Source organism: Drosophila biarmipes, chromosome X, assembly GCF_025231255.1.
Source record: "Drosophila biarmipes strain raj3 chromosome X, RU_DBia_V1.1, whole genome shotgun sequence".
NCBI classification, from domain to species: domain Eukaryota; kingdom Metazoa; phylum Arthropoda; class Insecta; order Diptera; family Drosophilidae; genus Drosophila; species Drosophila biarmipes.
Genome location: NC_066611.1, coordinates 22,906,977 through 22,921,235, shown reverse-complemented (window position 1 = coordinate 22,921,235; position 14,259 = coordinate 22,906,977). Strand labels below are relative to the sequence as shown.

General features: G+C 53.8%; 5 protein-coding genes across 5 annotated transcripts; 3 read left to right on the top strand and 2 right to left on the bottom strand.

Moving 5' to 3' along the window:
- Nucleotides 1–1,283: 1,283 nt before the first annotated feature.
- Nucleotides 1,284–2,285, top strand: LOC108023489 (NUAK family SNF1-like kinase 2). Its single transcript, XM_017093013.2, has one exon. It carries the CDS (start codon nt 1,322–1,324, stop codon nt 2,195–2,197), a length of 876 nt encoding a protein of 291 aa, XP_016948502.1. The 5' UTR covers nt 1,284–1,321; the 3' UTR covers nt 2,198–2,285.
- LOC108023486 (ESF1 homolog) lies at nt 2,281–4,874 on the bottom strand. The gene has a single exon (XM_017093011.3). It carries the CDS (start codon nt 4,772–4,774, stop codon nt 2,438–2,440), a length of 2,337 nt encoding a protein of 778 aa, XP_016948500.1. The 5' UTR covers nt 4,775–4,874; the 3' UTR covers nt 2,281–2,437.
- A 73-nt stretch (nt 4,875–4,947) lies between these two features.
- Nucleotides 4,948–9,326, top strand: LOC108023487 (solute carrier family 12 member 8). Its single transcript, XM_017093012.3, has 7 exons — nt 4,948–5,634; nt 5,692–6,236; nt 6,374–6,575; nt 6,630–6,864; nt 6,950–7,528; nt 7,590–7,768; nt 7,839–9,326. The coding sequence occupies exons 1-7, from the start codon at nt 5,387–5,389 to the stop codon at nt 7,996–7,998; spliced, it is 2,148 nt and encodes a 715-aa protein (XP_016948501.1). The 5' UTR covers nt 4,948–5,386; the 3' UTR covers nt 7,999–9,326.
- A 262-nt stretch (nt 9,327–9,588) lies between these two features.
- LOC108023522 (poly(A) RNA polymerase, mitochondrial) lies at nt 9,589–14,237 on the top strand. Its single transcript, XM_017093074.2, has 3 exons — nt 9,589–9,766; nt 9,835–10,693; nt 13,031–14,237. Exons 1-3 carry the CDS (start codon nt 9,676–9,678, stop codon nt 13,908–13,910), a joined length of 1,830 nt encoding a protein of 609 aa, XP_016948563.1. The 5' UTR covers nt 9,589–9,675; the 3' UTR covers nt 13,911–14,237.
- On the bottom strand, nt 10,748–12,759 carry LOC108023524 (tetraspanin-2A). The gene is made up of 2 exons (XM_017093077.2): nt 12,557–12,759; nt 10,748–11,619 (listed from the first exon to the last, which is right to left on the bottom strand). The coding sequence occupies exon 2, from the start codon at nt 11,606–11,608 to the stop codon at nt 10,874–10,876; it is 735 nt and encodes a 244-aa protein (XP_016948566.1). The 5' UTR covers nt 11,609–11,619; nt 12,557–12,759; the 3' UTR covers nt 10,748–10,873.
- Nucleotides 14,238–14,259: the final 22 nt, after the last annotated feature.

Here is a 14,259-nt window from a genome sequence, read left to right as displayed (position 1 = left end):
ACGAAAAGGCGGCTCAGTGCACATATAATCGATTTGAAAAGTAAAAGTGAACTGCTTTCCCGGCCCCACGATTTGCATAACAGCCATAGCTCCGCCAGTCTGCAAAACTCCTTGTCCATGTCCGACATGCACCCGACTTACAGTCATGCTCATACTCATATGAGTGTGGGACTCAACCCATGTCGCTTTGTCTCGCATCTCGCCATCGGAGTAGTTTTAATTATCAATCTGGCGATAAATCGCCTTATATAACACCCAAATTGGCAGGAAGCGCTCGCTTCCCCATGTGTGCGAAGCCGAAATCAAGGAGAAAAGCGCCAACCGGTCCAAGGATCGGTTGGGTAATCCAGTCCATCGGTTCTGGACAGTCCCCACGGCTCAATTATGGCTAACAGTGGCTTTTGAGCACTTTTACTGTCTTTTGGCTATGGGATAACTATTAAAATGCTGCTTTATATAGTACTCTTGATGGTAAAAGTCGTTACAAGGGTTTAGAATATTAGTTTTAAAGCATAATCGGGGTCACCAAAACCTTACCTAGCTGTGTTAAATTATAAGAATTATAAAAAAATGCAAAACCAAATTTAAATATTTCACAGGCCAAATTTAGTTAAAAGTGCAAAAGCAAATTGGTCCAACGTTTTAAAAATTACGTGCGGAGAATTGCAGTTTAGAGTCACCTTTCTGGGGATACCTTTGATAACTGAGAAAATGGTTATTAAAAACCAGTAACAAAAATTGACTAGCAACAAGAAACAGTTCAATGAATACATCACTAAAAATCAGTGCATAATGCAGCTTATAAATAATAAATAAAAGATTCATAAAAATGATGACCTTAAAACTTGTAAAGTACCATAAGTACCATAAGTTACCAAGTAAGTCCTAGAATAGTAGATATTTTCATATTTAAAGATATTTAAACTATATAATACTTATAATTATACTTAATATTTGTAAAGTACCTAAAGTTTCCATGTAAGTCTTATACAGATAAAATCTGATTTATAGTATAGTTCCCATCTTTATAGTACCATCCATACTTTATATCCATAAGTCCATAGCTCAGCATGTTAATATACAAAAATATGTATTGTTATCATAGTCCCAATATTTGCCCAATTACTAAAAGTATTTCCCAGAAGTAAATATTTTTAACATCAAACAAATAAATAATTCGATTTAAATTATAAAGCCCATTAAGTATTCCGGTATTTTTCGCTGTGTGGCGTCCTCCCGTTCAAAGCAATCGATACACGGCGCGCACGCGCAGATTTAACTGTAAGCGGCGGCTGCTCGGCACAGAAGCCACTCTCTCGCAATGGATCTGGGCGACTCCAAGCTGCGCGCGGTCCGCGTGCTGGGCCAGGGCACCTTCGGGCGGGTGTTCCTCTGCCTGCAGGGCGAGGGACGCGGCCAGCCGGAGAGGAGGGTGTGCGTCAAGCGGATCATCGTGCGGAACCCCAAGACCGAGCTGGGCCTGATCAAGGAGGAGGTGTACATCATCTCGCAGCTGCGCCACCCGCACATCGTCGAGTTCTTGCGCTCCTTCAGCCACGCCGGCACAGTGAACATCGTGATGGAGTACGTCCCGAACGGCACCTTGCGGGATGTCATCCAGCAGCTGCCGCCGGGCACGGGCGGTGTCCACCAAGAGCGGCTGCTGCGCTTCTTCCGCGACATGGTGGTGGGCCTCGAGTACCTGCACATCCGCCGCGTCATCCATCGCGACATCAAGCCGGAGAACATGCTGCTCGACGCTTCGGATCGCGTGAAGATCGCCGACTTCGGGATCTCCAACGTGCATGCGCCCAGCACCCAGCTGCAGGCGGGCATGGGCACGCCGATGTACATGGCCCCGGAGGCGATGTCCAGCCAGGGCAAGGTAGACTTCAAGTCAGACGTGTGGTCGCTGGGGCTGGTCCTCTACGAGCTGTGCTTGGGGCGCAGTCCCTTTACCGCTCTGCTGGACAAGAATGCCACGCCGGCCCAACTGCAGGCCGTGGTCCAGGCGCTAGTCCGCCCACATCTAGACTGCCAGCTCATCCGGCGCCTCTACGACCCCGTGTGGGCCAATGTCTGCGAGCAGATGGTCGTCTACGAGCAGGAGCGCCGCATCTGCCTGCCGGATCTCTTCCACCTGGACGCCAGAATCACTGCGGCCCTGTACAGGCACTACTTCAGCTACAGCTACTGATGGGGACTGCGATCCCCTGGAGCAATCGTCATCATTGTACTCTTAGAAGTAGGCTAGGCTAAGCAATAAACTAAGATTTGGACTGTGATTTACATGTGTTTAGTGGGTGCTCATCCAGGGGACACCCCAACTATAATTACTGGATAATTGCAGTATTTATTTCCCTTCCTTTAACCAAAACAGTCTTAGCATTCATAAAATTATAATGTTATGGTTTACAACCTATTGTAAATTAGTCCCCTAGTGCTTCTGCCCGCGCTGTTGCTGCTGGATCTTGCGCTTGAGGCTCTTGACCAGGGCGTTCTGCTCCAGCTGCTGCTTGCTGCGCTTGGGGGCCACCGGCTCATCCCCGTCCGCCTCTACGTTGTCAGCGCCGCCCTCCTCCACTTGCTGCTTCCTGCGCTTCAGCTTCTCGCCGATGATCTGCTGCATGCCCTTGGTGGGCTTGTAGTGAGAGTGGGTGGGATCAATGTTGTACTCGTGCGACTTGTAGACGGCCTTGAAGCGCTTATCGTTGAGGTCCACCTGGAAGTCGTCGTCCGGCTTCTCCGATTCCTGGGGCTTGTTCTTCGACTTCTTCAGCTGCTGGCGGCGCTTGCGCTTCGAGCCGCCGGTTTCCTGCTCCTCCTTCTTGAGAATTTTGCTCAGGCTGAAGTGCTGCTTCTCGTCGCGCCCATCGCCGTCGTCCAGCAGGAGTTCCAACTCCTTCTCCTGCTGCTTGGCCTCGGCATCCTCCTCTCCATCGGCCTTGCTGCGCTTCTTCTTTTTCTTCTTGTCCTGCTTCGTCTTCGGGGGCTCATAGTCCCCGTTGGCAAACTCTTCGGCGAAGTAGGCGTCGTTCAGGTCGATGCCATCGGGCACCATGGAGGCATCACTGTCCTCACCGGGATCTCCACCTCTGGCCTCTAGCTGGCGCTGGCGACGCTGCTCCTTGCGCTGCTTGTTCTTCTCGCTGCGCTTCTGGATCACCTTTTCGATGGGCGTAAGTTCGGTGGCAGGGCCCTTCTTTACTGGCTCCTCCTCTTTCTGCTGCGGCTCCACGTTCCAGGACATTTCCATCTCGTACTTTTGCTCCTTCTCCTTCTTTTCCTGCTCCAGAATGTCGGCCAGCAGATTCTTGTAGGCGGCAATACGATCTTTTTTCGATATCTTTGTGGGCTTCTTTGCGGGTTCCTCTCCAGCTGCCTGCTCTGCCTGGGGCGCCTCCTCATCGGTGTCGTCCTCCACCTCCTCCTCCTCACTGCTATACGCCACAATCTTGCGCAGCTCCTTGTCTGTGAGCTTGTCCACCTGGCCGCTGGAGAGCTTGTCGCCCAGCTCACGACGGTCCAGGGCTGTCTCGTCCCAGGTGAGATCCACCTTGGCCTGCTGCAGCGCGGTGGTGGTGAACTGGCGCGGCTTGTAGCTGCTTGCGTCCGGCAGCTCGTGGCATTCGTCCGACGGGGTGTCTTCCTGGAACGTAGTGTCGTCCGGAATGAAGCGCAGGTCCACGCGGGTGGCGGAACTCTCGTACTCGATGCCATCGCACTCCTTGTACACCTTGTCGGCGGTGGCCACGCTGTCGCACTCCACAACGGCGTAGTAGTAACGCAAGCGGTTCAGCTGGTACTGGCGCAGCTTCTCCATGTGGTAGTTCTTGCCCTCCTCCACATCGCTGTCATCCTCGCGCACCAGCTCTTCATCGGAGTCTTCCTCCGACTCCTCATTGCGCTCCACCAGCTCTTTGGGGCCGTGCAGCTCCTCCTCGGCCATGCGAGCCTTGCCAAACTCCGAGGGGTAAATCTTCACGCTTAGGATGCTGCCGCCGGGCGGCAGGAATGAGCTAAACAGGACCATCAGGTCCTCGGCACGGATGCGGTCCCAGTCCATGTTGCAGACGGCCAGGCGGCGGGTGCTCTCCTCGGTATGCTCGGCATCATTGTCCAGCTCGCCCCACACATGGTCCATCTGTAGTTCCATACCGCCGTCCCCGTCGTCGCTGTCGTCCTCCTCGGAGGAGGAGGAGTCTGTGAACAAGCGGCCCTCTCCGCGGGCGTAGTCAATGTCCGGGTTGGTCAGGCGCTCGCGCAGACTGAGGGGCACCTCGGAGGCATCACTGTCCAGGTCCTCGTCGACTTTTTGCTGCTTCTTCTCCAGGTTGGCTATGGCCAGCTCCTCGGCACGGCGCTCCTGCTGCTCCGCCTCCGAATCGGAATCCGGCTTCTCTTTGGCCGCCTCCTCACCGTCACTGTCGCTCTCACTCTCGTTCTCGTCCAGCTCGTAGAACTTACGCAAATCCTCGGCATTGGTCTTGTTCACCGGACGGCCGTACTTGTCCACGGTGTACTTCACCTTGAACTTGTCGTCGGTGAACATGCCCTTGAAGCGCTTGTCGATCTTCACCTTGCGCTGCACCTTGGGAACACCGCGGAAGCGGGGATCCTCCAGGAGGTGCTGGAAGCGGGCATCGCGCCAGATCCCGCCCTCCGGATCGGTGCCACCAGCCGCAGGGCCCTTGACAGCCTGCGACGAGCCGGAGGCCTTCGGCTTAACATCCTGTGGGGCCATCTTTTCGCCCTTGCTCTTGATTCGTGCCATTCAGTTGTGCTTGCTGCGCTGCCAGTTTAGTTAGTCAGTTTAGCTAACAAATTTCCAAACCGAAATGTCACACGTGCGGCGGGCTATCGATAGCCGATGCCGATAGCCGATTACCGATCGGCGGGCTGCCAACGATAGACCGTAATTGAAATCCCATAGCCCGCCTATCGCAGCCCACCGAAAAGTCATCGATGACGACTTCTTGTAGTTTACCAATAAGCAAGTGTTTTTATTTAGCTTTTTGCGAACTCCGCGCGCCCAGTTTCCCGCGTCCCACCTCAACAATGCACGCCGCTGCCTGCTGCAGCCGCCAGTGAGTCCAGGTCGAAGCGCAGCCCGAGGATCGCCGATCCGCAGAGGATTCTCCGCCAGGATTGGAGGTCTTGATGTGTTGACACTTGGCTGCAGAAGTGGGAACGCGAACACCGAGCAACAGCAATCAGTTAATTGCCGCGATTACGCGCGAGTGGTTGCAGATAACCCACGTCGTCTTGGTTGGCAAGAACAACGCAGCACATACCGCTTCCGCCACCGCTCCCGCTTTCCAAGAAGAAGCAACAGCGCAACAACAAGAAGCGGTACAACGGACGGTTCGGGGAAAGCGGACTGGAGATGACTAATAGCTCGGAAGGCAGCGGCGGCGTCAGCGGCAACGGCAGCCGGCGCAACGTCGACTGGCAAAGATTCGGACTCGGTGCCGACGAGGATGGCGATGTGACGGTGGCCAGCTTCCGCCAGCGGAGCAACAATAACACTGGGGGATTTGTAGACCTGGGCAATGAGTACACGTATGCTGCTGGTGGCCACCACGCCTCCGGGGCCAATGAGATCTTTGCCGGCGAGCAGGGCGACAAGCCCTGGTAAGTTAATCCCTCGGCAAGAGAGACCCGGATCCTAAGCCACCTCCTCCTCAACAGGTGGCGCTCCAACTTCTTCATCTCACAGCCGGTGCTGTTTGGCACCTGGGACGGGGTGTTCACCTCCTGCCTGATCAACGTGTTCGGGGTGATCGTGTTCCTGCGTTCCGGCTGGATCGTGGCCCAGGCGGGCATCCTGAACGCCGTGCTGATCATCTTCTGCACGGTAGTCATCGCCCTGGTCAGCGTGCTGTCGGCCATTGGAATCTGTGAGCGTTGCCGCGTGGAGAGCGGCGGCGTGTACTTCCTCATAGCCCACACCCTGGGCTCCCGCTTCGGTGGCGCCCTGGGACTGCTGTACTGCTTTGGCCAGGCGGTGGGATGTGCCCTCAATGTTATGGGCTTCGGCGAGTCGATGGCCGGTCTCGTGGGTCTGGTGGACAACAAGTGGGCCATTCGGGGCTTCGCCACGGCAGCGGTGCTCCTGCTAGGCAGCATCAACGTGGCCGGCGTCAAGTGGGTCATCAAGTTGCAGTTCATCCTGCTGATGATACTGCTCATCTCGGCACTGGACTTCATGGTGGGCAGCTTCACCAACGAGCCCAGTGAGTGTTGTAGTTCCTCGTGGGTTCTTTTGTAGATTAATCCAATTAGAAATTCGTCTCGGTCAGGGACACTTTCGTATGAGTTTTTAGCTTAACCAGCATTCACTAATCAATCTGGCTTCCTTTTTCCTTCGCAGCTGGCGGCTTCAAGGGCTGGGCGAGCGGCAACTTTGTGGAGAACCTGTGGCCGAAGTATGACGACGGCTACTCTTGGTTCCGGGTGTTTGGCGTCTTCTTCCCCACTGTCACCGGCGTGCTCTCGGGCATCAACATGAGCGGCGATCTGCGCGCCCCCTCCACAGACATTCCCAACGGCACCCTGGCCGCCTTTGGCACCTCGTAAGGCCCACCCATCTACGAAAAATCCCTGGCTAATATCCGATTGCCTTGCAGCACGTTTCTGTACTTGGTGTTCGTGCTTTTTCTGGGAGCCACCTGCCAGCGCAGCGACCTGTACACGGACTACACGATCTCCGTTAAAGTGGCTGCCGTGAATTGCCTTTTGCTCGCTGGCATCTACGTGTCCAGCATGTCCTCCTGCCTGGGGGCCATGTATGGCACTCCGCGCGTCCTGCAGAGCATTGCCAAGGAGAGCGTCATTCCGGGCATTGATATCCTGGGCAAAGGCGTAAGTAGTCGTCAAGCAATCTGGCTTTTAATCACACAGACAGGCAGTGATCTAAATTTCCCCTTTGATTTCTATTCCTCATTAGCGTGGTCCCAACAAAGTGCCTTTATACGCCATGGCCATCGTGGCCCTGGTGACCGTCACCTTCATCGTCGTGGGCGACATCAACTTCCTCGCGCCCATTGTGACCATGCCCTTCCTGCTGACGTACGCCTGCATCGACTACGCCTACTTCGCGCTGGCCCAGACCTTCGACATTCAGGAGCAGCGGGAGGAGCGCTTCCGCATCCAAGCCTCGAGTCCCAGCTACGAGACGCGTCGCTACGGCAGTGTCTCCGACACGGGCAACGATCTGGACCTGCTCTTCCCCGATCGGGTGCGGCACAAGAGCCTGCAAAGTCCGCAGAACTCACCGCTGCACCAGACCGCTCCGCAGGAGTTCAACAGCGAGGGGCCCAGCACCTCCAACCAGGCGCATGTCGGGAATTCAAACGAGGCGGACACCACACTGGCCGTGGATCAGGCATCCGGACAGACCGGCGTGGAGCAGGATCAGGAGCAGGGCGACGAGGCCGAACCCATAGCCCCTATTCGACCGCCCATCCACTCCAAGACGAAAAATTGGTACTCCGGCTACTGCAACCGCTGGGCCTCGCTTCTGGGGGTAAGTCGGCAGTTCCAGAAGGCTATCTTCATTGAGCTAACTTCTTAAACTCTGATGACAGGCCTTCACCAAGCTTCTGGTCATGTTGCTGGTGAACTGGTACTACGCCCTCACCTGCTTCCTGGTGGTGTTCGTCGTGTGGTTCTACGTGGGCACAGCCAATCCGGCAGTGAAGCCAGGCCTCACCGCGGAGTTCAACTTCTTCGCTTGGCTGAAGAGCGTCATATTCCGGTGCTTCGGGTGAGCAATAACTTCGACTCTAGAGTTCCCTCATCTAAATGCCATCTCGCTCTCATTGGTGCCTTCTTAGCAAGCGAATGAACGAGTACGAACAGATCGTTGTGACGCCCTCGTGTCCCGGCGTGGATCTCTCGCCCACGCAGCTCAACGAGCAGAACGAGGACTTCCGCCCGCGGCCCAACTACCACCACTCGTCCGTCATCGAGGGACGCCTCATCGATGATATCTAGACCTTGTTGTTGATCTCGCACCTGGCGGTTCACCTGGGTGGAAGGTGGGCAGATGATGGTGGGGCAGGCGGCGTGGCTGTGGAAAGCAATAGTCGAGTGCATTTAGGCTAAGCTAAAGTAAAGTGAAGTGAGGCAAGAACTAAACTAAACCCCATATGTATATGTTTGTAAATCTGTAAGGATGTGTTTGATGTATAGCCAAGGATAGCAACAGCTGCGGTCACAATGTTAGCGTCCCAATCTCGGTTTTAGTCTGTTTTTTAAGGAGAGTGACTCATTTGTACTGGGACTTTCCCATTGTTGAGTTTTAATGCAAAATTGCGATCGTTACGGATTAGATAAGGAAATTTCATTAGGATAACGAGGTTTTTTGGCAATTATCAACATTTGAAAACAACATTTGTACATTTTATTTATTGGATCGCTGAGTTTCTTGGCCTTTCCAAGCTATTCCGCATTATTAGAGCTGTAAACCACAAAGATCAAATCAAAGTTAAAGTTTTGGAGGCTTTTGTTCTGACCGAAGTTGCTTAGTCCGTCGTTTACCACCGCCCCAAACACGCCCGCCCACACACACTGCACACACAGCAAGAAGAGCTCAGAGCATTTTACTAATTATTTAATTATAATCTTAAGTTCGCCTGCTTTCGATGTGTTCCTTGCTCGCGTAGTTCTTGAATGATCACTTCCTGATCGAGAGCGTTTAGATTGTGGCTAAATGGATATGTTTCCAGTGTTTCGACACAAAAACGAGTGCATTTTGAGGAGACATATGTGATACTGAGATAATAAGTGAACCCAAAACCAGAAATCAAACTCGATGATTTGGCGCCTTGCATTTAAGAAGAACACAAGCACAATGAAATTGTTACAGAACACAAATACACCATTGAAAACCAACCACACTCCCAACATCTAACCTTTAACCGCGTAACCTAAGCTATAACCCTGTATTAGCAACTTGAACAATAACAGTCCTTAAAGATAATAATATAGACCCGCACTGCGGGTACTCACCCGGCTAGGCATAAGTATCCCGCAGATATCAGCAATAACCGCACTCTATATACACCGAATAAATGTATATATATCATACACCACATATATCCGATATATACACCCGAAATGTTGATTGAATGTAACCTAACCCAGGATCGTAGAGGCGTCTATGGCGTATGTTTCGAAATTGTACCCAATCGAGTCCCGTTTTGTACGTGTTTAGCCTAATTAAACCTAGTTGTACGGCAAAATGTTCGTCCCACGGAGAACCCTCATGTAATAACAATAATAACACAATAGCTGAGATGTGAAATAAAATGTTTGATAAGCGACAAGCTTTTTGAATGTGGCGCCAAAGGGGCGGTAATCGATAGGTTCCCAGGGCTGCGTGCCAATCGTTTTGGGCTTGCGTCCGCTGAAGTGTTCGCAAATTCGGGGTTTTAATGAATAAAAGAGCAGGTGGAATGTGCTTCACAAGACCAATGGCTGGTTTACATATTAAAAATCCTAGTTTTTCAAATTAATTAATTACTGATCCACGACCAGGGCTGAACACCCACTCTTCGGGTCGATAACCGGCTGCACATAACCTCAAAGCCCAGAGCCCACTAATAGTCGGCGAAGTTAAATTCCGGATTTCAAGTCCACGACTTGACCAGCCAACCACCCACACCCGCCATGAACAGCCTGGTGCGCCGCAGTGCCCGGCAGGTGAGCCACTGGCGCTCGTATTGCATAAAACAAGGCGCCCCAGAGACGGCGTCTCCAGGTGAGTGGTTTCTCGCCGGGATTGGGGCTGTTTTGAGTGCGCTAACCCCGCTCCATGTCCGCCCGCAGGCAGGCCCAACTACGAGGAGTTCATTGGCCGCCACCAGCGGCAGGCCCGCTGCAGCATTGTGGTCCAGGTGAGCTCCGAGAAGTCGTACCCGGAGTTGTATAACTACTGCAGCCGCTTCGGCGCGATCCTCGGTGCCCACCACTACTGCGTGCGCCAGGACGAGGCCCTGCACTACGTGCTTCTGGAATTCGCTACGCCGGACGAGGCGGCAGCGGCCATCGGAGCGGGCGTCACCAATGGCGAGCTGAGCGGCGTGCCCGTGCGATCGCCGTTCCTTTGGTTCCGAGCAGCGGGAGGCGGCCGGCGGAGCCCCAAGTTGACACAGGCTAATCCAACGCCCCAGCTGCTCTCTGTCGACGGTAACAGGCAGATGGAGCAGTCCCAGCTGCTGGGGCTGCTGCGCGAAGCCGGCGACATCGAGGAGCAGGTGCTGCTGCTGCACAAGCACACGCGCCTGAACGAGTTGGGCGTCCGCATGCGCTTCCTGGCCGCCCTGCAGGTGCAGCAGGCCATCGCCGGCATGTTCCCGGACGCCCAGGCTCAGCCCTTCGGCTCCTCGGTCAACGGATTCGGTCGCATGGGCTGCGATCTGGACCTTATCCTGCGCTTCGACAACGATATGGGTGCCAAGTGCTCACAGGATGTGGCGGATCCCTCGCGGCTGGTCTACCACACCAAGGAGAACCTGAGCAACGGCCGCTCGCAGACGCAGCGGCACATGGAGTGCTTCGGCGACATGCTGCACCTGTTCCTGCCCGGCGTGTGCCATGTTCGGCGCATCCTGCAGGCCAGGGTACCGATCATCAAGTACCACCACGAGCACCTCGACCTGGAAGTGGACCTGTCCATGAGCAACCTGTGAGTACTAACCACATATGGCCACATCCCATTCCACTGAATATCTCCTGCGTGTATGGGGTCGCAATCTTTATTGTACTTATTGTTCGAACTGGGTATGAATTCTTAGATCTATCGCAGGGTCACTTGTCGCTACTAACTAGGTTACTTATGGGCAATGGGCCTTGGCCACTGGGCACTTCAGCGGCGGTAGTTGCTGGCCTGCTCCTCCTCCTTCTTCACCGCCTGCACGAGGACAAAGCTCATCACCGCGCAGATGACGTTGAGCAGGCCGAGGGTCATGGCCAGGGCCACAATCCAGCCGGTCTTGCCCTCAAAGAACCAGGTCAGCTCGTCCACGCAGCCGTTGAAGAAGGCGTTGCCGCTGACGGTGTCGCGGCAGGAGCTGGGCAACGGCTGGCGCAGATCGAGGTAGTCCCACGGCCCGGAGGCGCCGCAGCAGCCGATGTTCTCCTGGATCATGGTCAGTACGTAGTTTGAGTAGGTGTACTCAGAGGTGGCCACAAAGCGGCGCAGCGACACATTCAGCAGCGGCTGCAGGCTGGAATTGATAGTGCTAAACTGCATCAGGACCGCCGATCCGGCCACAATGGACACGAAGCCAAAGATCTGGGTGCCGACGAACACGAACAGCGCCAGGGTGTTCTCCATCAGGGCGCTGAGGCAGCCCAGGAAGGCCACGGCCATCATAATGATGCTGATGCCGATGAGGACGTAGACGCCGATGTAGAAGGACTGCGCCTCCAGGATGCGCAGCCAATCGTTGAAGCCGGGCTCAGCCCTCAACCAGACGGTGAGGGCGAAGAGTGCCGTCGCTATCATCCAGGCCACGATGTTGAAGCAGAAGAGCGTGTACTTCACGCAGCCGATCTGCTTCTCCAGCTGCTCGTCGGAGGCGCCATAGCCGATACCCATGTTTGGGGAAGCTGGGAAAGCAAGAGGAGGCTCATTAGAACGAAGAAAATGTGTAACCAATAAGGGACTTCCAGTTGTTCTCAGGAACTTAAGGATTCCCTGCCCTACATTGGAAGATTCATGTAAAAGGAGTGGATTCCCTGACTAAGTTGACTAACTAGAAACGAGACTATAAGATATCCTATGACTGTTGTATGGGATAGAGAACCTAATATAATAGTATCAAGAAGAAGACCTTCGAAATGCTGCTGAGCAAATGGGAACTCCAAGACCCAGTAAATAATCTATGGGTCCTTCAATCCCAATACGGACTACTATGTGTAATAGACAATCTATAACGACAGTATCCTAAGGGAGATCTTAGCAATGCTGCTAACCAAATGGGTATATTCGAACCCAGTGCGGAACTCCAGAACCTTTAATATTACTCCACGGAAGAATCGACCATGCGAATCATCAAGTAATCCCGCCTTGAGTCACATACCAAAAGCTCGCCCTGGTCGCGTTTATTAATCACGATGTTGCTCGGCATTTATGGTGGACTCTCCCCGCCCGCTACAGTCCCTCTTTTTCCACCTCCGTGGGCCTTATCTAAACTGTGTTTAGCAAATAGCGTTATCAGCCACGCACTAGATGATTAATACGAGCAATTGCAACACCCAGCGATTCAAGAAATGGGAAAGAAAACCAATGCCTGGAGTTGCCTGGATAGTTACCAAACTTTTTTCACTACTGAATGTATCAGAACCCACAAAAACATTCACTTAGATACCCATACTGTAAAAGGGTGTCCACTTTTCACTTGGATCTAGGACCCACTGGTTAATATCTTCTGGGTGTGGTGGCAAATTTCAGCACTTGTTCGGTGGCACTTTAAAAAAATGGGGTTTATCCTTCAAATCTGAGCGTACAACTGCGATTTCCCGAAGACACTTCACTAGGATTCACCTTGTTTTGGTCGAAAGTCGTGGGATCGGTAGAAAAAAACGGGTTGCTCCGTGGCAAGAGCAGAAACAGAGATCCGTTGGGTTCGTTCGTTGAAATCGTTTTGACCAAACTGTCGGTTTGCTTGAGATACGCCGCGGTGACAACATCCAGGCTGGTAGGGCCCGTACAGTCGGCCAGGGAGAGCGGCCTTAGATAAGAAAGCTCGCTAGCTCGATAAGATTAGATAGCGACAGGTGGCGATTGCCAAATACCGTGTAAACACTCCGCTGCGCTCGCGCCGCAGCAGGTGAATCAGTTCGCTCCCGCTCAGTGATGACTTCCCTGGCGTGCCAGTGGCCATGATTCACCCTCCCACCCATGCATTCCATATCCGGCCAGTGGTGGGGGTCAGTTCCCTGGGCTTTCGCTCAATGAACGAGGCCACGCCCGTTTTTTGATGTTTGTGCATGCTTCTAAAGCCGAATCCTCTTTCAGCACTGGCTTCTACATGTCGGAACTGCTCTACATGTTCGGCGAAATGGATCCGCGCGTCCGCCCGCTGACCTTCAGCATCCGGCGCTGGGCGCAGACCTGCGGCCTCACGAATCCCTCGCCTGGTCGCTGGATCAGCAACTTTTCGCTCACCTGCCTGGTGATGTTCTTCCTGCAGCAGCTGCGCCAGCCCATCCTGCCCACCATTGGAGCGCTGGCCAAGGCGGCGGAAGCTGGGGACTCCCGCGTCACCGAGGACGGCATCAACTGCACCTTCGCCCGGGATGTGGAGCGCCTGGGCTTCCGGAGTCGCAACCAGAGCTCGCTGAGCGAACTGTTACTGCAGTTCTTCGAGTTCTACTCGCAGTTCGACTTCCACAACCGTGCCATCTCGCTGAACGAGGGCAGGCCGCTGTCCAAGCCGGACCACTCGGCCATGTACATTGTGAATCCGCTGGAGCAGCTGCTCAATGTGAGCAAGAACGTCAGTCTGGAGGAGTGCGAGCGGCTGCGCATCGAGGTGCGGAATGCGGCCTGGGTGCTGGAGTCTGAGGTGGAGAACGCCTCGCAGCCAGAGGGCGAGGGCCAGGAGCGCCAGGAGATGTCGTGGGGCCTGCTCAACCTGTTCAAGCACCCCGAGAAGGCCGTCATCCGCCCGAATATGTTCTTCAAGCCGCGCATGGTCGAGGTCAGCGACCTCTTCGAGCAGAAGGAGGCGACGGGCTCTAATCCTCCCACGCCAGCCGTCACCTACAAGAGCGTCTCGGTGCGCCAGCAGGTGCAGAGCATCAAGGCGGCCACGCGCTCCGAACTGAAGCAGCTGCGCGGATCAGCAAGCTCCGCCGCCACAAACAGTCCTAAAAACCGGCGGAGCAGCAGGTGATGCCACTGATACCGCTGGCACCAGCCATGTGTACATACCTAGGACTAGCCACAACTCCAGAAGTGGGTCAAGCTTAAGGTTAAGGCAGCCGCAGTTGGCTAAACTAAATGTTGTTCACACTGTTAAACCTCCTCCTAAGTAGGCTTAAGTCCGGGATCGAGCCAATGTTGAGTATTCAAATCGATTTTTTATGACGCACGAGACCAAAATTGTGAGGCCAGTACGAGGCAGAATCCTAGTTTCATTCTGTGTATCCTTAAGAGATATTTTCCTAGTTATAGTAGTTATAAAACTGTTTTTTATAATATAATAAACCATAAAACACTATTAAGCTTCTCTATATTTGGCT